A 22,632-nucleotide genomic window follows, 5' to 3' on the forward strand; every position below is an offset into this window, starting at 1 on the left:
GAGCGTGGGCAGGGGTTGATAGTCTGGGAAAACGGGAAAGGTGTCAGGACTAGCATTTTGTTGGCGTTGGAAAGAATCTCGGTCTTGCATCAACATTAGGTTTGGGTCTTTGGCAGACATCAAACGCATTGGATGGCAAGCATTGGCATCACATAACCTGGCGACCGGGGAAAGGCCATCTTTGTATAGAACAGCGAGAAACCAGCGAAGTGTACTACTATTTCAATTCACATCGGAGGGAACTGTTTGGTCTCTGTAATAAGAGCTCGTCCAAAGCCAAGAGAAAAGTGCTCCTCCTGCTTCTTCAACTAGCCTCATTCCTCCACTTCCAGTCTTTGCACTCAAAGTTGGCGTAGCAGTAAAACTCGTTGCTAAGACCTCTGCTATGTTTGGGCTCAAAAGTCGTGGTTTTAACGCCCAGTGCCTTGTAAACCTTGCTGACAAGACTCTCCATTCTCTCGCCTGTGCAGACAACTACTCGTCCCTTGGAAGTGGGGTTAGACTTCATCATCCACCGCACCGTCATGGCAGCTGCGCTATTGTCAGCGCTTCGGAGGCTCAGTAACGATTTAGGATTTCGTACCTTTCGTCTGGCAATCCTCGCTGAGAAACGGGGGGTCGCAAACGATGCGATCAATCGCGCCCTTCAGCTCAACTGGAGCATCGGGTATCAAAACACTATTCTTTCACAAATCTGTGGCCAAGAATGACGCACCTGGAAGCTTGAACGGCTGCTGGAAATCGTAAAAGACAAACTCGGGGAAAACGTTGAACCGCATGTCGTGCTCAAGGAGCAAAACCTTAGGCCGTCCCAGAGTGTGACCGCGGGCGTTCTGTTCCCAACTTTAGTTACGCGCCTGCAAAAGGGTTGCTGTCCCTGATAACCATACTAGCAAGTTCCGCAGCGCAACAAACACGCTGGGCGCAGACACAACGCCAATGGTCATGCCCTCGCCAGCACCCTCTAGGAGCTGGCCGGCGATCAGGTTTGCCGTCTCGTCGGAATACTGCGCCCCAGGAAGTCAGTACGTACGACATTGAGTGAAATGAGGACTTCAATGGTTCGTACCCAAAACTGTGACTCGTTCCAGTCTTCAGTGAAAGCCTCCATGGAAAGAGGAGCACCGCCGGCAGCATTGGCCTCGGCTTGCGCCTTGAGTTTCTCAAACTTTTCCTGATGGGCATCTTTCTCGGCGTTGAACTCAGCCAGGGCCGCGAGAGCGTGAGAAGAGAGGGTGCTGTTGATTGATGTAAGTCAGTTTCTGCCATGGTTTTTCGAGGGGCGTTCCATTAGTGGGGGTGCGTTTGGAGAGAAAATTTCCGACGGTTCTAACAAACGACTTACAGAGGCTCGTCGTCACTGTCCATATTGAGTCTACGTCCAGTAAGGGATCCGCTTCTTCAGGTCAGTACGGCTCGACGGTCGACGAGAGCTATGTGGTGGATCAACTGAGCACTTGGATTTTGGTAATTGCAGCGCGAGGTAAACGGCAAAAAGAGGGTGGGGGACCCTATTTTGAGCGTCAAAACCCAGCACAGCAACCTCAACGAATCAGCTGGCACGGCCAACCTTTACGTGATGATTACCGCTACGAACAATCTCACGGCCGCAGTTAGACTTGCACTCTTAAATGACGTATTCAGACTGTACATGAATTCCTCGACTTTTGCAACTTGTCTAGCTGACTAATATTTACACTCTAAACGACTTGCTGGCCCAGAATCAATCCCTCCCCAAAAAATGGGATCCAGGCTTACTGGTCGTCAAGAACGTGCAGGTACTTGCGCTCCTCCTTCTTCTCCTTCTCTGTTGCTGGGGGGAGGTCGTAGAAGTTGCCGCTGCGAAATCCTTGCTGCAGCATAGTCAGTATCGGCCATCTCCAGATAAACCTCACACGCGGTCTTACCAGGTAGTGGTAGGTGAACTTGGCGATGTCACCGGGCTCAATGCCGAGGTCCTTGAACGTCTTTGCTGTCTCGTCGATTTCCTGGTCGATGAACTCACGCTCGATCTCGTCGGCGGACATGACGTCCCACCAAAGGAACTTGTTCAACAGACCGGCAACAGGCTGGAGGACCTTCTTCGGAACGTTGATGTGTCGGCGCTTCTTGAAGATTTCGCGGTCGACATACTCGGCAATTTCGGCCATGGAATAGTTCTTGGGACCGTAGAGCTCGAAAGTCTGGCCAGCGGTGCTGTCATCGTAGAGCATCAGCTCGAGAGCCTGACCTACGTCGATAGACTACAAGTGTCAGGGCCCGCGTTTCAACTAATATTCGTGTTTCAAACGTACGTGAACGGGCCAGAATCTCTCCTGCATGTTGTTGGCAGTGAACAGGTTCATAACGCTGGCAAGCTTAAGGAGAAGGTTGTCTTCGAAGCCGAAGATGGGTGCCGGTCTCACGATAGTCGTCTCGGGGTAAATGCTGCGGGCGACCTGCTCTCCGCGCGCCTATTGGACTGGTTAGTCCATCACTTTTGTCTTGAGTATTCTGTGTCTAACCTTGGTGCGGTAGAACTCGGATGGGGAGTCCAGGCTGGCGCTGTGACTCGACATGTGAATATAGCGATCCACGTCGTACTTGGCAACAGCCTCAGCTATACGTTCGGTTCCCTCAACGTGAACATCCTCCAGCGAGAAGTTCCTGCGTGCGCTCTTAGCCATTGTCCCCGGTGCCCCTGCATACAGATAACCTACTTGGTGGGATAGTTTCGGCCGACCAGGTTGTAAACTACATCCGAATGTCTGACGCTCTCCTCGATTGACTGGGTGTTGTGGAGATCGTACTCCTGACGTAATGTTTAGCCATTGATCGCGATGAACCCCTCTGTTGTAGGGAGACCATACAATGAAGACGACTCTGCCCAGATCACCAGAGACCTTGAGATGCCGCTTGGCCATCTCCTCACGGAAGGGAATGACGACCGTACATCCCTGGCGGGCTATATTGGAGAGTCAGATGTGCTGCCATCGTCGAAGATATCCGCGACGTACCAAGTCTGTTCACGATGTACCGTCCAACTTGGCCCGTTGCGCCAAATACCGTCGCAGTGTGTCCTGTGATTCGTTTTTAGATAAAGTTCCGAGTCGAGCGAAGGAAAGCATACCGCCGAGGGAGTGTCTAGGAAGAACATGGTGTCAGCAGTACTCTTTGCCCGCGCAATTGAACCGTTCGCCTACCTTCCGCCCTGTGTTCGTAGGATAGGCTTGCCCGTCCGGGTGATGGCAACATCAGAAATGGGCTGCCTTCTCAGGACATTGTGCGCAACCTTCTGGGTTGACCGCACGGCGGTCGGAAAGGAGGCCATTGTCGGATATCGAGGCGGCAATGAATGAGTGCGATAGCCTCCCAATTGACTGCCACTTGAATGCTTAAGCGTAGCCGAAAGCTCCAAAGTCGCGAGCTTCATCCAGACCGGGGCGGCGGACAGGCGGGTCACGTGGAGGCACGGACCAGATTTGGTCATAGGATCGGAAAAACGGCCATTGGCTGTAGCATGGATCCGGTCGGGACCGTACCTCACTTCGCGGCTTAGGTAAGGATTGTCAGTCCCAAAGCGTCCTGAGTAGCAAGAGTTGGTAGGTACCTTAGGTAGGCAGCACGTAGCTGACTGACCAGGCTGCTGGCTAGCCGCGTTATGTGCATCGTCCCTCCGCTCCGGAGCTTGCATCCATCACATACCAGCTGCTTTACAACTACACGAAGCTTCCGGCGTTTGGCACCACCAAAACAGACACCCGGTCTCTAGGCAGTAGCGCCTCTACCACATACCTACGAATCGAAACGAAACCGCGATCATCGCAATCAGCCTCGATTGTGTCGTCGCCCCGGGCACTCGAAGCTATCCCACCCCACCACACGAGCCTCAACCTCAACCTCCACCTCCACCTCCACGAAGATGAACGTTGACACAATTCCCGATTTCCTGGCGGAGCAGCGCGACGAGGCCCCCGAGGAGCTTCAGCACCTTGTTCTGGAGTTCGAGAACTATTGGGAGCGGAAGCTGTGGCACCAGCTTACTGATGCTCTGGGTCAGTTCTTTAGCCACCCAGGCAGCAAGGCCCAGCGGCTGTCCTTCTACAAGGTCTTCATCCTCAAGTTTGCGGATAAGATAAACCAGCTTAAGCTCGTTGATCTGGCTTTGAAGGCCGCCACGGAATGCAAGGGTAAGAAGCATTGGGACCTTGACCAGTGATGGTGGGACACTGACAAAGACGGCATAGACGACGAGGAGCGCCTCTCTTTCCTTCAGGGTGTTGCGAAGAAGGTCGATAGCGAGAACTCACAAGATGCTCTGGTGTACGCATCTGTCGCCGTTGCTAGAGTAAAGTTGAACTTGGAGGATATGGACGGCGCCAGGAAGGACCTCGATTCGGCCGAGAGAATACTGGACAGCTTCGATTCGGTCGAGACTATTGTTCACGCCGCCTTTTACGATGCGAATGCCAATTACTACCAGGTAGGAAAATTGTGGTATTATTGATCTCGGGCCGTTACTGACAGAAATTTCTCGTAGCGCAAGATGGACTTTGCCGCATACTACCGCAATGCCCTCCTATACCTCGCCTGCATCGACCTCAACTCTCTCACAGCTCAAGAGCGCCATAGACGGGCGCTGCACCTCAGCATCGCCGCCTTGGTATCCGACACCATCTACAACTTTGGCGAGCTTCTTCTGCACCCCATCCTCGATGCCCTCAAGGGAACCCAGGACTCGTGGTTCCGCGACCTGCTCTTCGCTTTCAACCGTGGCGACCTCCAGGGATTCGAGGCTCTCTCTGCCAAGATGCGCTCAAAGGAACTCCTCAACGAGAATGCAGGCCACCTGCGCCAGAAGATCTACCTGGCTGCTCTGACAGAGGCCGTCTTCCGCCGCCCGCCCCACGACCGCGCTATGTCTTTCAGCACCATCGCTCAGGAGACTAAGGTTCGCCCTGACGAGATTGAACACTTGATCATGAAGGCCCTGAGCCTGGGTCTCTTGCGTGGAAACATTGACCAAGTGGATGAGGTTGCGCACATTACTTGGGTCCAGCCGAAGGTTCTTGACATGAAGCAGATTGCCAACATGCGCCAGCGGCTGCTTGACTGGGACTCTCAGGTTAACCAGCTGGGAAACTGGATCGAGACGACCGGTGGCGATGTGTGGGCTGCTTAGGGAAGAGGAAAGATTACGGGCTGACCAAAAAGGCGTCTGTAATGTTGGTCGGTAGGAAAGACCAGTGTACACCACTAGAATTAGAGAGATGAAGAGAAACTGGCCCTTGATGGTGGGCCAAAATGATTCTGATGACAAACAAACGACAACGGCCTCCATGCCTCTGATATACAAGTCCTGATTTAATGGTTGCTCGAAAACATGCCCTCTTCTTATAACGCCTCACTGTTTTTTCTTGAATGCCAATGACTCGAATTAAGCCCTTTTCGCTGAGGACGCAGGGTTCCCGAGCACAATAACCGAACCCATCAGCCAAGCAGGCCACCACACGCCCCAGATTATGACAGGCGTGTACATGCCCCAAACGTCCCAACCGAAAGCCGCTTCTTTGAGGACCTCCCCAATGCTAATATTGAAGTAAGTCGAGACGGAGTACAGAGCTGCCGTAGGTGAGATAAGTTGAAGGAAAGCCGCGCAAGCCCACCGAACGGCAGGATGGTGCGGCCATGGGTGCATGAAGGAGAGTGGACCGGCCATAACCCCCACAAGAAAGGCCAGAGAGAAGTTAAGGGTGGCTAGAGCGGAGAGAAACATGCCCAACAAAAGTAGGGAGAAAGACTTGATGAGCTGGTATTGCTGAACCGTGGGGTTGTAGACGGATGTCATCAGCGAAGAGATGAGGAAGGGCAGAGCACAATTAGTGAGCGAAAAGACCGTGTACGCCCCAGCAAGCATCTGTTGCAGCTGTCAGAGAAAAGCAAAAGAATTCAGGATTCAGGATTGGTCGAAACTTACACTTGCGGGCATGTGGTTAAAGACGTACAGCGGAATCACGCCTAGGAACTGGCAGATGGCCACGACACCGAGTGGTAGGAACAGATCCCGCTCAACGGCTCTAGTGGGAAGCGTGTGTTTGTCCGTCTCCCGCAAAGCATCTTCGGAAGACTTATCATTCGCGGTGACTTCACATTCTGACTTGACCACAATGGGAGGCTGTTCTTGATGACCACTTTTCACCCACAGCGAAATGGCAGTGATTGTGAAGCTTGCTGCCAAGATCATGGCGCTAGGCAGATAGGTGCCGATGCTGACGAACCTCTCTTTATGCATGAGCAGATAGAAGAAGAAACTCTGATGGAGGTGTTCGAGAAGGTTGTTCAGACTCCGGAAAGTGCCTTCGATCGTACGGCCCATGCCCATCTCGTCGTGCCATCCCTCACCGAAAGGCTGCAGTGTGACCGCATCGACGTGGTAAGGTATGAAGCTGCTGTGGGGGCCAGAGGCGTGTCCCAGGCCTTGATTCAGCATGCCTCGAAGCATAGTACGCAGACGGTCCTGGTACTTGTCCGAGTGCGTCCACATCTCTTGAATGGCGGTTCCCATACCCATCTGGCCCCCGGCAATATTGACGACAGAGTTGATGAGATCTAGGTTTGGAAGCTGGCCGTTGATGCCGTCGTAAATGATGTGGATGGACTCGAATCGATGTTCCTGGGGATAATCAATGGCAATGGCGCCTTGGAGGGCGCCGGACTTGAGAGGCAGAGAGTTCACTCTGGCGGAGTCATGGGAGTCGTGGTAGGCGTCGACCCACGCTTGGGTTCCTGTTCTGCTGTCGGGGGGAACAACCAGGATAATGTCTTTGGACCATAGAGACCACCTCTTGAAGTACCGGGCCAGGGTCAATGCTAGCGGAATGCCATTTTGATTGAAGTGGCCATCGACCGTCCTCCAAGCTGCGACCAACACAATCGCTTCCGTCGCATCGCCACGTGGGGCTTGTAGGATGGCGTAAATATTCTCGCCTGAGTAAATGTCGCCGGCCGACTCGTACGTGTAGTTTTGGCGACCGACTTTGAGACCGACGTTCTTCAGGATACCTTCGAGCTTGTCATTGATTCTAGATGGGGATGACCGTCAGCTTGTGGCTATGGGGTGCTTCAATGGGAGTGCACACACTCGTAGTTGGACCTGTCCCTGACCGAGTTGACCTCTTGCTTATACGCCCGCAGTACGTTCTGGTCGCTGCCTCCGAAATAGGTGTGTACCTGACCGGGAAGAAGCGCATTCTCGGAAATGTAGGTTCTTCGGGAGTAGTCGTTGAGCGGCAGGAGGAACAGCCAAGCAATACCACCGAGGATGCAGGCCAGAGAAATATAGGGCGGAAGCTTGAGGATGCGTGGATCGCGTCGCAACGAAAGGGCCGAAGCTATTAGGGACAAGTCAGAGCTGCTCGATGCCAGTCAGGGCCACGGCGGGTTGCATCCTCACATATCAGTCGTGACATGACGATTTCGTTCTGCGGCAGCTTCAACAAGCTGCGCAATCGCACAAATCTAATCGACCAGTCTGCGTGGTGATTCTTTTGAAGACAGTCGTCATCTCCAGGGGTTGTTGTTCGTACCTTGAGTCAGCTAAGGTAAGGTACCTACGCTACGAGTGCCTTACCTGTGCTGTAACTTCGCGACCCCAGAAATCGGCGCCCAAATATTCATTTATCCGAGCGCGTTGGCCAAGCTTACCTACCTACCCCTGATCAGATGGCCCGGGGGTATTGAGGCCCGAGAAACACAATTCGACGAATACGCAGGGATCGTCCAGGGTCCGGTCAAAAGGCCCCGTCAAAAAAATGTATAATTTAGCTTCTTTTGCCTGTTGTATCCTCTACCATCGATTTTGGTAGGCGTGCGGGATTCAGGTTTTGCCAAATAATTTACACACCCATGAAATATCTTATCATTCAGGCTTTCAGACTAACTCTACTTCAAGCACCTGGGGTTTTGTAAGTGCTGGTCTAAGCGCACTCCGAGAATGGGCGAGAACGAATCCCACTTTATAATATACTACAACGAGAAGCCCCCTGGCAGAGGGACCAGAATCAACACAATGATGTCCCCTTTTGCCCGTAACGTAACTCCAAACTCCTACCAAGACGCAATTCGTCTGCTTGGGGCAATAGATCGAATATATAGTACAGTCCGGCGTTCCTGTTTCAAGGACCGAGTCTCTGCGTGCTGCCCACCAGAGCAATGGGCGCACTTGTACCGGGAGGGTGGCTGCTGGAGGGCAAGACACCGAAACGACCGTACGTCTTCTGGTCGACGCTTACGTAGTGAGGCAGACGTCCCAAGAGGTTCAGCTTCGACTCAACCCACCGCAATGCCTTCTCCGGTGGGCTCAGGAACTTAAGATATCCGAGACCAACTGAAGGCAGAATGTTAGTGTTCCGGAAAATGAGAAGGGTGGTTGCACGTCGTGACTCACAAAGATATCCAACCAAAACACCACATAGATGGCCTAGCAAACTCGTGCCGGGAACGAGCGCTGTAACGACCAGAACGAGGATCAATGGCGTTGTCCATGTAGGAATGGAGTGGGTCGCAATCGTCAAGTAAGGGTTCGTCTTGTATGTGCGGATAGCCTCCATTCCGAGAAGAAGAAAGACCCATACGCTGTGATGCGCCAGACATCAGTCTCCATTTCAAGGTTCCTACATTCATCAAGTCTTGGGTTCTCTTCCTCACCTAGCGCCCATAACACTAACATTGCCCTTGAAGAGAAATCGCTCGATCAGCACGTATACGACAGCCGGAATCGTTGAGAGCGCTGCCAACAGTTCAGTCAGAGATGGATCGCAGGGATATTATGAGGAAGTTCGTACGGCCGATGAACAGCGCAATAGACGTCAGGGTACCGAACTCGGCCTCGAATCGCTCCAGTAACGGTGTCAAGGCGGCAAGGTTGAGGATGACATGGATGAAATTAACATGAACGAAGGGATATGTATTCATTCGGTACGCTATTGAAGAAGCCAGAATTAGCAATTCGGTCTTCGCAAAAGAGGATGCGAGAGGGGCTCACACGACGTGAAGGACAGCTGGTCTGGGATCAACGCGCCCCATTGCTTCACGTCCCAAGCCGGTTGTAAGCTGGCAGCCCATGCTGCCACAATTGCGAGCAACACGATGCGCGTAAAAAGAGGTAGCCGAAAGATATAGGACCGGGCCCTGAGAGTGCTGAAGGACGTCACGTTGGAGGCCATTGTTCCGCCTTCTTCGGATCCGACGACGGCAACAGTTCCGCGCGATCCTCAAGGGTTCCGCAGGCCAGTTCTGGTAGGGTTTCCTTGATATATCCTCTGGGCGATCGCTTCGATGGAAAGTTGATGTCGGGCGACGCAGGAACCTCGAGTTGTGATCAAGCACGCTCGTGTCTGGCGGCGAGTGGGAAATTGAAGACAGCCTGTCGCATGCCCACTGCCCTCTCGGGCCTCTTCGGACGATCCTCCAAAAATGCCAGATAAGGACCAGAGTTCCAGACCGTTCGGCTTATCGCCACGTGATCTTATCCTACCAGCAACATTACACATGTCACATACCCGACCCAGGCTACTATCCCGGGACACTGACAATCTTGTATGTATCGGTACCTACCTTACCTTAACAGTGAACGTGACCTGGGTGCCCACTACCTGACCTAGGTAGGTACCTGGTGTGGTGCACCTGGCAGTCCCGTTCGCTTGATGGGTCCGGAGCCGACAGACACCCGGACCCCCGTGAGCGGTGAAGCAACTTTTTTACAGTTGCTGCCAAAATTCTGCCCCGCCATTGCCATCTCGACCTACATTTTTGGGAATTCTGCCACCTTCAGCATCCCGAACGCGCCTGCGATCCTCGCTCTTCCAGCCAACTATCACTGATAAGCCAGCAAAATGGGCGTGGGAAACAAGCGGACATTGACCAAAACGCGGAGGAAGTTGAGGTAGGCCTGAAGACTTCGCATTGCATTCAGGGCGTTTCTGACAACCTGGACAGAGACGTCGACCAGATCAAGGCCGACATGCTTTCTCCACGACATTTACGGCAATGGAAGGACACGAAGGCGCCTGAGGATCTCCCTGGCTTGGGTCAGCACTATTGCGTCGAATGCGCCAAATGGTTCGAAACCGAGATCAGCCTGGTCGGTCATCAGAAGGGAAAGCCTCATAAGCGCAGGTTCGTACCAAGTCGGCATCCGCTACATATTTGGTCCTCTTCGTATTGTCACACTGCTAACTATTCTTTAAGAGTCAAGCAGCTCAAGGAGGAGCCCTACACCCAGAAGGAAGCCGAGGCTGTCGTTGGTCTTCGAACGGATAACAAGGGCCCTAGCAAGGGCGGTCCGGAGAGGGCCATCGACCAGGAGGTTGAGATGGAGACCTGATCGTCTCCGCCCACACGTCTACCTGTGGCTTGAAAGTAGACAACTGAATGATACCCTTTCGCTATGACGAACTGAAATGGCCTCTGTATCATCCCGTTCCCACTTCCCAGCACTCGACATCCTCTGCACTGACGCCAGTAGAATCCGGCGCGGTGGGCAAGCAGTACCTCAACTTGCATCGTATGCCATGGCGAAATCTCCATGGAACATACTCATCGGACACCACGGCCTCGGGCACGGGCCAGACCGCTAGGCCGGCCTCTTTGCGACTCGGCGGCTCCACGGCGTCCTCCTCTTGCGCCACGGGCTGAAGTGCCACGAGTACTTGGAGCCGGCACACGCGAGCCTCGTACTTCGGGTGTTTTCAATCTCGGGGTCGGCTTGGCGGATGCGGGAGGGTTGTCGACGAAAGAAACATCTGTGGTCCTGTTGGTAGGTTAGGAACTGTCCAGGGCGGTACTAGGGTAGCCTGGAAGAAATACATAAAGGTCATCTCGCCGTCATTTTCTGGCCCAGTGTCTGTTCGAGTGGGCGCTGTGCATACGAGACTCGTCAGTTCGCAATCCATGATCTGCAGATTCTGTGCGCTGAAAGCGAGGGGTACCTGAATGTGCGCCCGACTCCTCTTGCTGCCTTGCGCGTCGGAAAGATTCTGTTATGGGCCCCTTGTACCAACGTCAGCCACGCCTAAAAGCAAGAAAGCCGCTGGTTGGGGCACACGCACATCTGGGTAGTCTACGCAGAAAGCGTTCATGTTGAGGCCGTACAGAAAGCTGGCAAAAGACTCGCTAAAGCGAGCCAAGCTCTCATGCATCAATTGGAAGTGCATCATGTTGGCTTCGAGGTCGGCCATGGCGTCGGACAGCTCAGCAAAAGCTGGCTCGAAAGTGTTCAGAGGGAAAGGTTCGCCTCCATGGACGCTTTCTCTGGCTGATTCCCTGAAAGATGATCTGGAGGAGGGGCGTAGCGGGGTCGTGGGACGCGACGTACGCGTTCGAGAGGTCGACCGCTTGCCGCTGGACTCGGGGTGGTCGGCCATGCTAGGAGGCGGTGTGATGTGGATACGGAGAGTATAGAGATTGCCGACAATGAAGTGTTCGTGGTAGGTGGCTATCTGCGCAGCGTCGGTATCAGTATTTTCGCGGCGTGGCTATTCACGCGGGAAGCTGTCGAATGGGTTTGGGGGGCATCAACTGAAGCGAGAATCAACATCAACAAACCTGGAATGATGCGAGTGGCCGTTGCGCACGGCTGTTGCTCCTGTCTCTGGCGGGGTTCAACCTGACAACCTAAGGTACCTTAGCCCCCCGCACCTAAGGTTGCCGGCCGGGACGAATCTACCACATCGTTGAGGGTGCCCCGGGCCCTGTAAGTTGAATCCCCAAAACTGCAGTTCTGCACGTGTTGGCGTGGAGGGGTCAACTACTGTACCTACCTAATTATAATAGGTACTCGACGGGGAGCAGAATTTTGTTCAATGTCACTGAATGACGCAGACCTCGGCACGTTACCTAGTAAGGCACTAGACCTTATTCGTCGCATGGACAGCTAGATAAGGTACGTCAGGTACCTGTATCCGTATTCCCCAGGTCCCCAGCCTGGGTGAGGTCGCGTGGGCGAGTCCAGTATCTGCAGGTAGAATGAGCTGTGCTGAGTGAGTCGCAACGGAAGTCAATAGCCAGCGGGCTTTTTCGCGCAACTTCGGTAGATGCGATACGAATGCCTTGAGCACTTCATTCATACGAATACGCAAAGTACGTCGTATTTCATCGCTCGGCTCCATTATTATCGTCTTAAACATCTAGATGGCAGTCAACAACACCGAAGGTACAGTGTAGGTAAGGTATGGAGGGCCAGGTAGAGAGGGCGCTGCTTGTACCTACCTTACCTCTTTCGAAGCGTCTTCGCTCCTTCCCGTCACAGCCACCTTTTTTACAACCTGGAAAAGACAGGCACCTAATTACCCCTCCCCTCCCTTGCCCCAACACTTGCGCGCACACTTACTCACATCCGCGCTCATGGAGAAGCATTCGTCGTAGTCCACAGTTTCAGCATCACACCCGCCATCCACCGCGACACCTCCTGCTGATCTTTACAGCTGCCGTTCTCCAGACTGCCTAACTACTACCTACCCACATTAACGGAAGCTATCGTGTCCTGCTGGTGCGTTTGAACTGAACCACTCACTTCCGGAACGCCCGGAGATTGAATAGCTACCGCAGCTTCTTGGTCGCCAGCAAGAGCATTCGATCCTTGCGACGGCGTCGTCGTCGTCGTCTTGGTCCACGTCTAAGCCTCCCCGTCCCTCCCTCCCTCCCCTCCATCCCCCCCTCCCTCTTCCCCTAACCCTGCCCTCCATTTGCTCCCGCCAGCTAGGTCTTCCGCCCGCATCATTCACGGCTCAGCATCACAGTCTGAGCGTCAGCTACCGCTCCGGCGCAAACCTACCTTGCGGCGCTCGCTCTCTCTCCGTTACTTGCATACCACCTACCAACAACAACGAGGCCACTGTGTACTGTCCGTAACTGTCGGCCGTGTGCTTGCCACATTGTCTGCTTAATATCGCTGCTGCTGTTGTCCGAGCCCACTTTAGGACCATCATCGACGCTCTGTTGTCTGCGGTTGTGGCCCTCAACAGCATCAGACAACCCACGAACATTGGTACTCTACTCTTCGGTGTCTCCCTCAAGTTCGCGTAAGTGCCTTTGTGACTCTCAGCTCATCCCATTGTGTCATTACGGCATTTCTCCCTCGCCTAGTCGCAGACGAGAACTGTCTTTAGCAACACTCCCTCGGTCTCACCTGGTTGGCTCTCTCACGTCGCCCTTTTGCAAGTGGCTTTCGTCTTCCACGCACCTCAAATTGGGATGACCCTGCTGACCGTGCCAGATTCTGTGTCAGCTGCGCCAAATTAGGCCCGGGCATTAATAGACCTTCTCGACTGATGCTGGCCAGCTTGAAACCGCAATCCTCGGCTTTGCCTCGCATTATCACATTTCCACAAAGAGTCCTTACAACAACTTCGAGATACTACTTTGTGCCCTCGTCTTCGCACTTTGAACGACGCACCCTGGTTGAACTTCCCATTGGGCGAACCAACTGCAATCTCGTACCATCGAAGTTCAGGCGAGTCCGCACACACGGACTAGGACAGTCATCGGACCCCTCCAACTTGAAGCCTCCGCGCGTCTTGCTGCAGTCCCGCGTCGACTTCGTCGCACTCTCAATCGCCGTTTTCTTCATTTGCCTTGGGTTCGGCCTGCAATACCAGCAACCAGCACCTGGCGCCAGCACCAACACCGACCCCTTGAGCTCCGAAAGCCTGTCGCTGGAAACCATGGCGTCCGGCATGCCCCCAGGAAGACCGGGAAATCTTACCCCAGACCAGGAAGAGAAGTTGCGCAAGCTGTGGAACCTGATTCTGTCCTTGGGCGAAGACAATGCAACAGCAGACGGCGCGGCCGCAAGCACAGCCCCGAGTGAGACTTCGACACCAGGCAAAAATGAGAAGCCCAAGAAGAAACGCGTCTCACTTTTCAATCGCAAAGACAAGAAAGAGGAAGGTGCTTCCTCAAGCACCGTCAGCAGCCACATCAAGGACGATGGAGAAGACAAGTATGGTCAGACGAAGCAATTCCTCGAGGCCCTGGCCAGTCAGAGTCCCGAGGCCCTGCGTGCCACAATATGGTCCATGGTCAAGCATGACCACCCAGATGCCCTGGCTCTGCGCTTTCTGAGGGCGCGGAAGTGGGATGTTGATAAGGCCTTCGTGATGATGATCTCGACCATGAATTGGAGATTGACTGAGATGAAGGTTGACGAGGAGATCATGAAAAACGGCGAGGCGGGTGCACTCGAAGCTTCCAAGAGTGCGGACGCAAACACCAAGAAGCTTGGCCAGGACTTCATGGCCCAGGCCCGATCCGGAAAGACATTTATCCATGGCATTGACAAAGCGGGACGACCAATTTGCATGGTGAGAGTCCGTATGCACCGACAAGGCGAGCAGTGCGAGGAGAGTCTTGAGAAGTACACAGTTTTCTTGATCGAGACCTGTCGCATGGTTTTGGCCCCCCCTATTGACACTGCGGTATGTGCTGCTCCAAGGCATGGACTGGATGATATGGTACTAAATTATTGCAGACAATTGTTTTTGACATGACTGGTTTCTCTATGGCCAATATGGTGGGTAGCATCACCTATATTAGCTGGCAGGTATGACTGACTATCATACCAGGATTATACACCAGTCAAATTCATGATCAAGTGCTTCGAGGCAAATTACCCTGAATCCCTAGGAGCTGTCCTAGTGCATAAAGCACCCTGGGTATTCCAAGGTTTGTTCACTCCGAGTCGTGAGTCCCAAAATCTGTGATAGTTAACAAAGGGTAGGTATCTGGAAGATCATCAAGGGCTGGCTAGATCCTGTTGTAGCCAGCAAGGTTCACTTTACCAATAACGTCAAAGAAATGGAAGAATTCATTCCCACGAGCCACATCCTCAAGGAACTCGACGGCCAGGAGGACTGGGACTACAAGTATGTCGAGCCGGTCGCTGGAGAGAACGATAAGATGAAGGACGCCGCCGCGCGGGATGCTCTCCTCGCCGGGAGAGAAGAGCTCATTTCTCAATATGAGGAAGCCACACTGCAATGGATCAAGGAGGCAGGAACTGACAAGGAGGCTGGTATCAAGGCGCAAAGGGACGAGCTTGCTCACAAGCTCAGGGACGATTACTGGAAGTTGGATCCTTACCTGCGCGCCAAGTGTGTTCTGGACCGAACCGGCGTCATCCGCGATGGTGGAAACGTCGAATTTTATCCGAAGACTGCACCCGCCGTACCGACTAATGGTGCTACCAATGTCGAGACATCAGCAGACGATGTAGATTAGGATGCGACGAGATCGGCACGAGTTTCATGAGGCTACACCCGCGGTAGAGAGATCCAAAAGAAAACAAGCTGGTGGCGCCCGGAGGGTTGTTTGAATTACAGGAACCTAGACGTTCTTCCTGCTGCTATACATAGCAGGAGGGCTCGAATATACCACTTTTGAATGGGTTTACATCTTGGACTTAAGGTCCTCAAACAGCGCTTTGAGCTTATCCATATCGGTTGCCTGTTGAGGCCAACCGACACCCAGACCTTCGGCCTCGTTAGGCTTTGGAATCTAGCGAAGAAGAAGTCAGCGACGTATCCAAAAGAGAAGAACCGGAGGACAGTTACCATATGGAAGTGAACCTGTATCGTGTCAGTCGTCGAGTATCGCGAGGGAGGCTGGGTAGAGTGTCAACTTACATGGTCGACCATCTGGTGAGCAATGCGACCATTGTTCTGGAGGACGTTGTAATCTTCGGCTCCGCTGGCGGCAACGAGTTTCTTGACGACAGGCTGGTGGCATGCTATTAGAAAACTGACGACTGCCAAAGAATTGTGAGGTAAGACATACGAGAATCTCCGAGAGGTGCTCGTCAGGGATATCAGCAAGCTTGGCACCGTGGTGCTTGGGAATGACGAGCTGTACAGATGTTAGTCAATGGTTTGAAAACATGATTTGCTGGAATTCGAAGCAACTGCTCACAGCATGACCGCGACTAAGCGGGTTGATATCGAGAAAGGCCAATGTCTTGTCGCTCTCAAAGAGCTTGAAGCAGGGGATCTCGCCTGTATTGGGGAGTCAACATCATGATCACGTTGATACTGCGGGGGTTCGGAGATGTATTGGGATCAGGTACTCTGGTAACTTACCCTTGATAATCTTGCAAAAGATGCACGAAGCCAGGGTGGATGTCATGATGGGCAGAAAATTCTTGTCTGCACAGGGGTGAGTGACAGATTTGTGGCAATAGCCTGGTCTCAGAGTGATTTGGGAGGCAGACGAGTTGAAGTTGGCAGATATGGACAATACCTTCGAGGGGTTGAGCTCAATACAGAGGAAGTACGCGAAGAGCGGGGGTACGGAAGCAGAGTGAAAAGAGTGGGTCGATTTGGGGAAAGGGTACTTAGAGTGCAAAAATGGGTGGAAATGTCGGAGTGGGACCTCCTATCGAACTCACCTCTTGCCTTTTACCAGATGTGACCGTTGGATGGCCCAACAGACTCCATTCCACCAATCTTTGGACACTTCTCATCTGGAACACCCAGGTTCGACTTTTGTTTTGCCATATTTTTGGATGCTCCGTTCAATTGCATTGGACCGTGCGATAGCAAAACATATAACCAGCCTGGTCCTAATGCGCATGCAGCTACAGTTGTTGCGCAGAGGAGGAAAAAAAGCACACAGTCAGCCGATGCTTGAACATGCAGCCTTGAGGCTTACTGCGCAGCTTCCAGTGCTGCCCAGCCCGAAGCTCCGCAGCAGCTCGAATTGGCGACATGATCCCTGGCCGCTCCGTCGTCATACCCCTCCATCCCCCTCTCCGTTTTTCCAGCCACCCCACCTCGAATGAGGCAGAGTAAACTTGGACGAGCCTCGCTCGGCACCTGCAAAACCCCACGCAAGGCAGCCAGCTAGTGCCCGCCGTTCGCTCTTTGGTGGTAATCTAGTCACTGTCTGCTTCATTGTTCAACTCTGTGATACCCGAACAGTGCTTGTCAAATCAGCCTGTTCGTTTGCGCCTGACCCAGTGCCTGATTCGACCTCTGTAACTGTTCGACTTCGTCCTCGCAATCGTTGCCTGCGCTCTTCCACTTTTACATCACACTCTGACGGAGCTATTTTGCGACACCCGTTACTAGCGACTTCACGTACGACTACGAAGCGACATGACCCGGTACAGGAGCACTCCCCTGTACGGCGGCGCCCTGGTCTGCGACTTGCCAGAGAAGTTTGCCGACGTGAGGTTCGTTCCGCTCCTATTGCGTCATTATGTAAGCTCAAAACTGACGAGGTCGTCCCGTAGCAAACTGCGCGAAGTTCCCGACAACCAGGAAGTCTGGATCGACCAGGATGGGTTCACCAGCATCATCTTTGACATTACTGAGCGCGTCGGTCCCGCCGGCAGCAGCCCCGAGATTGACGGTCGCGCCATGACAACGCATCTCGAGGAGCTTGTTGGCGAGGACATTGATACCGTCAAGGTCTGGAACACGACCGAGACATCCTTTTCACGACTTAGGTGGGTGGCTATCTCTGCCAGGCTCACATTTTCCGTTCGCTCTGCACGAAGATTCCCACTGGCGCTCCTCCCTATCACCACGGACGGCAGCTAACACGGTGACACCCCTGAGCAGCACCGAGGTCCCCGCGTACACCCTCATCGCGACGCAAACCCCAAAGTCCAAGTCCGGCTCCGCGGCCCCTGACTTTACTGCCATCATCCTCACCTTGCTACGCCTCGAGAAAGAATCCACCGACATTCTCATCACCATCAACGTGCCTCACATCAAGGGTGAGTACAACGAGGAGGACGTCGACCTGGAGCTGGGCAAGCAGGGCAAGCTTATTGGTGACGCCGTTGAGTATGCGGCGCGCATCTGGGAGACCTTCAAGGTCAAGGACTGGACTCTGTTCGCCGAGGTCTAGGGGCAAATATTTCTCTTTCTCTTTGCGAGCGCAAAGTTTGTGAACGGCCCGATGGCGGATGATACGAGCATATCTGCGCGGGATACCTGAACGAACGAACGAATGGGCGGAACGGTCTCTACATTGTCATTTTTGACGGGCGTTAATTGGACCCGGCGATTTGTATGCGAAGAATGTCAAATTGGGCATATGGTATGCCGTCCGGCCGGCTCTACCTGACGAACCCCAACGCATCACACAGCGGAATATATAGCTATCCTCACACTGCGTGTATTTGTGCCAAACCGTCGTCTGGTCAGAGCTTGATACTATTGAGGCGAGCTCCGACGTTATCAATACTCGCCTCCGCGCTTTCCGTCTCAGGGGTTGCACGATTGCTCCCACCTCGCTTCGCCCATCGATCGGCGATGATCTTCATGACCTCCTTTTGCGGGCTTTTAGGGTGCTCTTGCTTGACTATCTTCATCTGCTCTTTCAAGAATTGTTGGTATTCGGATGGCTTCGCCGCTGCTCGTGGCTCGGGTTTTGTCTGCTTCAGCTGAGCCTTGCAGGAGCCGCATCGGTGGCGCTCCGGATTGATGCTTTTGGAGTGACGTTTGTATTCCAACCCACACTCGGCACACTCCCATATGTACTTGAAGTCGATTTCGTACGAGTGCTTGGTCGTGACCTCGATGCCCCTGTCTCCAAAGGTTTGCGAGCATTTGGCCGCCCAGATCTTGAATTCTTTGCCATGCGGATTGCCTGTGATGCCGTTGACCATGAAGTTTGCCAGATGACAGAACTCGTGGGCGACGACGTTGAGAAGACGGTTCTCGTCGTCGATAACCTTCTCGGCAAGCTCGATAGAGGCGTGGTGACGATGAGTAACGGACTGTTCGATGCCATCGGCTACTTTGCGAACAGTCTCCCGTCGCCAGTTCGCTCTACCAGCGGTGGTGTTGAGCTTGGCTGACCACTTAATCTGAACTCCTCCTGTGGATTCAGCCAGGGACTGTAGCTTGCCCTGCGTGATGTTGTCGTCAAGTTCACGCAAGAATGCCTGTGCCAAGTCGTGTTTCGTCTTCTCAAACGACTTCTTCGTTTCTTTCTGCTTCGCTGCTTCTGTTTTGTTCGTTTTGGCTTTTGCAGCGCTCTTCGTTGGGCTCTTCTGCGCGGGTGGCAGTATGAGCTTTTTCGGGGAGTGCTCCTCGTTCCATTCGTCAACAAACTCTTGGCTCCAGAACAGGTCCATGCTGGGTCCGTGGGGGGTCTTTGGGATGGCAGGAAGCTTCTTGGGGGAGAGCAAAGTTTTGCTAGTCAACTTGGGCGGTGTTGATGGCGGTGTTGCCTGCGGGGCGTCTCTGCTTTTGTTCTTCGTGTCTTGTTTCCTTGACCGTGTACTGTCACTGTAGTGCGTTAGTGGTGGTCGTCAAGGTTGAATGGGTTATGTAGGCCTACAGATCAAGGCGACGCAGGGAGTCGGTCACGTCGTCTGTCAAGTCGATCACAGTCGACTTTGGCCATGTCTTTCCCCTGACCAAGGTTTTGTCGACACTGCTCTCCTTGCTTGAAGCTCCTCGCCGAGGTCTGTCGCCGCTGAAAGGCTTTGGTTTTAGCATCTCGGCATCTGGTGTGCTTCTGGACGCTAGAAGATCTTTTGCCTTTGAGCTGCCCTCCTCACTTCGAACCGCCCGGGGGCGACTTTTGGGAGCTGGCTCTTCTCGGTCAAATTGGGATGGCGTGTCGTCATCATCCTCAATCTCAGAGAGGGCGTCGTAAAAAAATTCTGAGATATCAGCCTCGGTGATCTCGGTCGCGTCATTGGTGCTATCTTCTGAGCATTCTTCCGTTGCCTCGACAAGGGGCTTCGCCGGTGATGTGACCTGGTCCCGAGCTCGCAGCTCACGCACCTTTACGCTAGTTGTTCTCTTCGTCTGTGTCTTGACCTCCAGCACATTTTGTCCCTCGTTCGCTCGACAGGTCCCGAATCGCTTCAGAAGCGGGTTGTCCGATTGCTGGCCAAGCCTGCGACGCCGCGCTGTCGACGAGGGTTTCGAATTGTTCTGCTTCTGCTTCTTCAAATCGAGCTCATCTCCCTCACTTTTTCTTGGTTCGGTCGTTTTCCCGGTGCGTCTCGGAAGATCATAGCTGTCGATAACAGGCTCCTGTTGCGGTGTTTTCGCCTGGCGCTTGATCTGTTTACTCCTCTGGAAGATTACGTCCAGATCAGGGAACTCGTCTTCGCTGGACGAGGCAAAATAGGTACGTCCGTTCATGGCTAAGAGTTAGTTTCGTAGGACTCGGAATGAACTTCATATGCCGCCTGAGTCTCGGTAGAGTTAGCTTTGCACGAAATGGCTGCATAAGAGCCGCATGGTCGATCAGCGTGTGTCGTGGTTGCGAGGGGCAACCAGCTGTTCAAAACCGGCGGTGCCCCACCTGCTGGAAAAAGTCGTTGGAAACCACGCACGGTGTTGATGAGAACAGAGGTACAGCACGTGACGCTGGCGATGATTTATCGTTGTTAGTACCTAGTGTTTCGATGTCAAGCCAGACCTTGCGAGCTGCACGAAAAAATGCGCCAACGAAGATTGCGATTGCAATTCTTGGTGAGAGTTAGCAAGCACGAGGAAACAAGCAGACCGAGCACATCCCAATCAGCCCAACACAAGCCAGTCTCACCAGAACGATCTAACTATTTAATGCGCGCTGCGTGTCATTCGGGATTGTTGCAGCAGCGTCTCTCATGTCGCTGGACCAACATAGGCCTCGTCTCAGTCTGTTCTTGACATCGACTTGGGGAAAACAGGCGGTTCGGACCAATATAGGCCGTGTTCGAGATCGAAGAGGGTTCTAGCCTCCAGGTAGATTGACAAGCTCCGGGACCCCTGCGAAGCTTGATGTGATACTTCACAGCCTTTCGGCTGGGAGCATCGCAGTTCTTCCGCGGCCGGAGGGGACCTCAGGAACGCCCAGACTCGAAGGCTTCAGCTGATCCAAGGAGGGCGAAAGGAAAGACGTTGCCCAATCCCGCGACTCTCCGGCGTAAGCACTGTATAGTACGGATAGGACATCATTACTTTTGTAAAGGAGATCAGACGAAAGCAAAGCTGCTATGTCATCCAGACGATCGACACAGACGGAAATTTGTAGTTCTCTCCCACAATTAAAGTACGAACGATTGCGCAGTTGCAGAAGTGGCAAGTCAGCATCGACACATAAGGTAAGCAAGGAGGCACTTAAATGAGGAATTCCAGCACGCGAACCCCTGGACTGATACCGATTTGTAGCAGGTGCAAGCCAGATCGTTCACGGGTCGTCCGGCTTCTGGGGAGGCACGGCCGCGCGCGGGAAGCACGGAGGATGGGCATGGTCTAGGGCGTTTGCGCACGAATTGCAAGGTCAAGACTCAAGAGAGCATGTTCTAGGTTTGGATGTTCAGCACATGCTCCAAACCCCCCTAAGTTGGACGAATGTCTCGATCAATGTCGACGCTTGGATACAAGACAGACTGATATAGGGCGGTCTTGTGTGGACAAAGGACAAGCAACGAGTGTCTCTCCCCGAATCAAGTCGCGTGGCTTGAAGGGCAAGCGGACAAAGGAATGCACGAATACCCCTGAGTAACGCCTTGCCCACCACCCAACTTGAGTGAGATGGAGGGCCGCCATCAGCCGTTGTCGGATGCCCACAGGTCCGTGGCGACGGTCGACTTTGCTTTTCTAGTGCGACTTGTACCTACTGTGTAATGGGAGGCCAGGACATAACCACAGTTCCATGCGTTGACCTGCAGCTCGACTGGGTTTTAGCCTCATTCACAGACTGGTTGACTGGGTCTTCGGCTCTTGCTGAAGGCGAAGTATTCGTACTGACTCAACCAGAAGGGAGGGAGAATGGCATGGGACGGGAGGGAAGAATTGAGCGCATCGCATCTGTCGACATGGGGCTATGATGTCAATTCGTCGAAGAGCAAGCGGAGCAGTAGCTGACGGAAGTGCCGTGAGAAGTCGATTCGCAGTCGGCAATGCTACCTCTTTGAACGGCGGTGGTATCAATCTCGGTTTTCGGTTTGATGCCGACGTTTTTCCAACAAGACGCGATGGACATTGGTCGCGGTACCCATCCGTCGTCCTAGGGGCTACTAGAACGGCGTGATCGAGATCAGGATTGAGCAGGCAGAATCCAGGGCGAAGTCTCGGGCGCAAAGTTGTATCGTAGAGCGGCTGGCGCTGGTAGCGGGGCACGCTAATTGGCAATGTGACAAGACTGAGGTGCAAGAGACGAGTGAGTGCCGTGCGAAAGGAGGAGTCAGCATGCAGCTACAGGTACTAGAGTGATATTTCTTACTGAAGTGGCGACTGAGGAAGTGGGTGGGTGGACGTGTAGATGACGGCATCGTCCACTACAACCGTTCAGCGTCTTCGCTGGCATCTGGCACCAGGTGCACTCAGAAAAGAAATGACAGACATTGGGAGGGGCCGACGCTAAGGCAGCTCAGCGCTCTGGTCCACGCTGGTTGACTCGTTCGGAGCCGGTACCTGCATCCGACAACGCATCCCCCCCAAGTGGGCTCACTTTTGATTAGCCCTCCAACCCCTCCTCGGTGCTGTGCTTCTTCGTTTCTCCGCCCATGGAATTCGCCCCAAGCTGACGGATAGAGCCCTCGAAATCTCCGGACCCCGGCCAGCGAAGCTTCGATCCAGTGGATGCTGCACTTATTTGTCTCCTCGTGCTGTGCCCTGCCTCGCGAAGGGATCGCAGGTC

At 53.6% G+C, this 22,632-nt stretch overlaps 11 protein-coding genes across 11 annotated transcripts; 4 read left to right on the forward strand and 7 right to left on the reverse strand.

Annotated features, from left to right (window-relative positions):
• Positions 1-304: 304 nt before the first annotated feature.
• Positions 305-1,368, reverse strand: COL26b_010278 (uncharacterized protein; the record flags this gene model as incomplete). Its single annotated transcript, XM_053182984.1, has 6 exons — positions 305-531; positions 584-655; positions 716-833; positions 891-1,007; positions 1,070-1,238; positions 1,346-1,368. 6 exons carry the CDS (start codon positions 1,366-1,368, stop codon positions 305-307), a joined length of 726 nt encoding a protein of 241 aa, XP_053033055.1.
• Positions 1,369-1,754: 386 nt separating this feature from the next.
• On the reverse strand, positions 1,755-2,666 carry NUO40_1 (NADH-ubiquinone oxidoreductase 40 kDa subunit; the record flags this gene model as incomplete). The annotated part of the gene is made up of 4 exons (XM_053182985.1): positions 1,755-1,853; positions 1,908-2,243; positions 2,295-2,453; positions 2,505-2,666. The coding sequence occupies 4 exons, from the start codon at positions 2,664-2,666 to the stop codon at positions 1,755-1,757; spliced, it is 756 nt and encodes a 251-aa protein (XP_053033056.1).
• Positions 2,667-2,695: 29 nt separating this feature from the next.
• Positions 2,696-3,310, reverse strand: NUO40_2 (NADH-ubiquinone oxidoreductase 40 kDa subunit; the record flags this gene model as incomplete). The annotated part of the gene is made up of 5 exons (XM_053182986.1): positions 2,696-2,791; positions 2,850-2,944; positions 2,997-3,059; positions 3,110-3,123; positions 3,183-3,310. 5 exons carry the CDS (start codon positions 3,308-3,310, stop codon positions 2,696-2,698), a joined length of 396 nt encoding a protein of 131 aa, XP_053033057.1.
• Positions 3,311-3,901: 591 nt separating this feature from the next.
• On the forward strand, positions 3,902-5,161 carry COL26b_010281 (uncharacterized protein; the record flags this gene model as incomplete). Its single annotated transcript, XM_053182987.1, has 3 exons — positions 3,902-4,169; positions 4,227-4,462; positions 4,520-5,161. The coding sequence occupies 3 exons, from the start codon at positions 3,902-3,904 to the stop codon at positions 5,159-5,161; spliced, it is 1,146 nt and encodes a 381-aa protein (XP_053033058.1).
• A 255-nt stretch (positions 5,162-5,416) lies between these two features.
• Positions 5,417-8,952, reverse strand: COL26b_010282 (uncharacterized protein; the record flags this gene model as incomplete). The annotated part of the gene is made up of 7 exons (XM_053182988.1): positions 5,417-5,905; positions 5,957-7,061; positions 7,121-7,370; positions 8,162-8,365; positions 8,426-8,613; positions 8,686-8,767; positions 8,823-8,952. 7 exons carry the CDS (start codon positions 8,950-8,952, stop codon positions 5,417-5,419), a joined length of 2,448 nt encoding a protein of 815 aa, XP_053033059.1.
• Positions 8,953-9,872: 920 nt separating this feature from the next.
• Positions 9,873-10,363, forward strand: COL26b_010283 (uncharacterized protein; the record flags this gene model as incomplete). Its single annotated transcript, XM_053182989.1, has 3 exons — positions 9,873-9,922; positions 9,976-10,155; positions 10,228-10,363. 3 exons carry the CDS (start codon positions 9,873-9,875, stop codon positions 10,361-10,363), a joined length of 366 nt encoding a protein of 121 aa, XP_053033060.1.
• Positions 10,364-10,575: 212 nt separating this feature from the next.
• Positions 10,576-11,402, reverse strand: COL26b_010284 (uncharacterized protein; the record flags this gene model as incomplete). Its single annotated transcript, XM_053182990.1, has 2 exons — positions 10,576-10,781; positions 11,084-11,402. The coding sequence occupies 2 exons, from the start codon at positions 11,400-11,402 to the stop codon at positions 10,576-10,578; spliced, it is 525 nt and encodes a 174-aa protein (XP_053033061.1).
• A 2,298-nt stretch (positions 11,403-13,700) lies between these two features.
• Positions 13,701-15,255, forward strand: COL26b_010285 (uncharacterized protein; the record flags this gene model as incomplete). Its single annotated transcript, XM_053182991.1, has 4 exons — positions 13,701-14,453; positions 14,507-14,548; positions 14,601-14,700; positions 14,756-15,255. 4 exons carry the CDS (start codon positions 13,701-13,703, stop codon positions 15,253-15,255), a joined length of 1,395 nt encoding a protein of 464 aa, XP_053033062.1.
• Positions 15,256-15,423: 168 nt separating this feature from the next.
• HNT1 (hit protein 1) lies at positions 15,424-16,155 on the reverse strand (the record flags this gene model as incomplete). The annotated part of the gene is made up of 5 exons (XM_053182992.1): positions 15,424-15,531; positions 15,660-15,752; positions 15,811-15,879; positions 15,943-16,025; positions 16,110-16,155. The coding sequence occupies 5 exons, from the start codon at positions 16,153-16,155 to the stop codon at positions 15,424-15,426; spliced, it is 399 nt and encodes a 132-aa protein (XP_053033063.1).
• Positions 16,156-17,126: 971 nt separating this feature from the next.
• On the forward strand, positions 17,127-17,886 carry COL26b_010287 (uncharacterized protein; the record flags this gene model as incomplete). Its single annotated transcript, XM_053182993.1, has 3 exons — positions 17,127-17,203; positions 17,264-17,479; positions 17,595-17,886. 3 exons carry the CDS (start codon positions 17,127-17,129, stop codon positions 17,884-17,886), a joined length of 585 nt encoding a protein of 194 aa, XP_053033064.1.
• A 295-nt stretch (positions 17,887-18,181) lies between these two features.
• Positions 18,182-20,144, reverse strand: COL26b_010288 (uncharacterized protein; the record flags this gene model as incomplete). Its single annotated transcript, XM_053182994.1, has 2 exons — positions 18,182-19,274; positions 19,327-20,144. 2 exons carry the CDS (start codon positions 20,142-20,144, stop codon positions 18,182-18,184), a joined length of 1,911 nt encoding a protein of 636 aa, XP_053033065.1.
• Positions 20,145-22,632: the final 2,488 nt, after the last annotated feature.

This window comes from Colletotrichum chrysophilum, assembly GCF_026319265.1.
Source record: "Colletotrichum chrysophilum strain AFK26 chromosome Unknown scaffold_108, whole genome shotgun sequence".
Classification (NCBI taxonomy): Eukaryota; Fungi; Ascomycota; class Sordariomycetes; order Glomerellales; family Glomerellaceae; genus Colletotrichum; species Colletotrichum chrysophilum.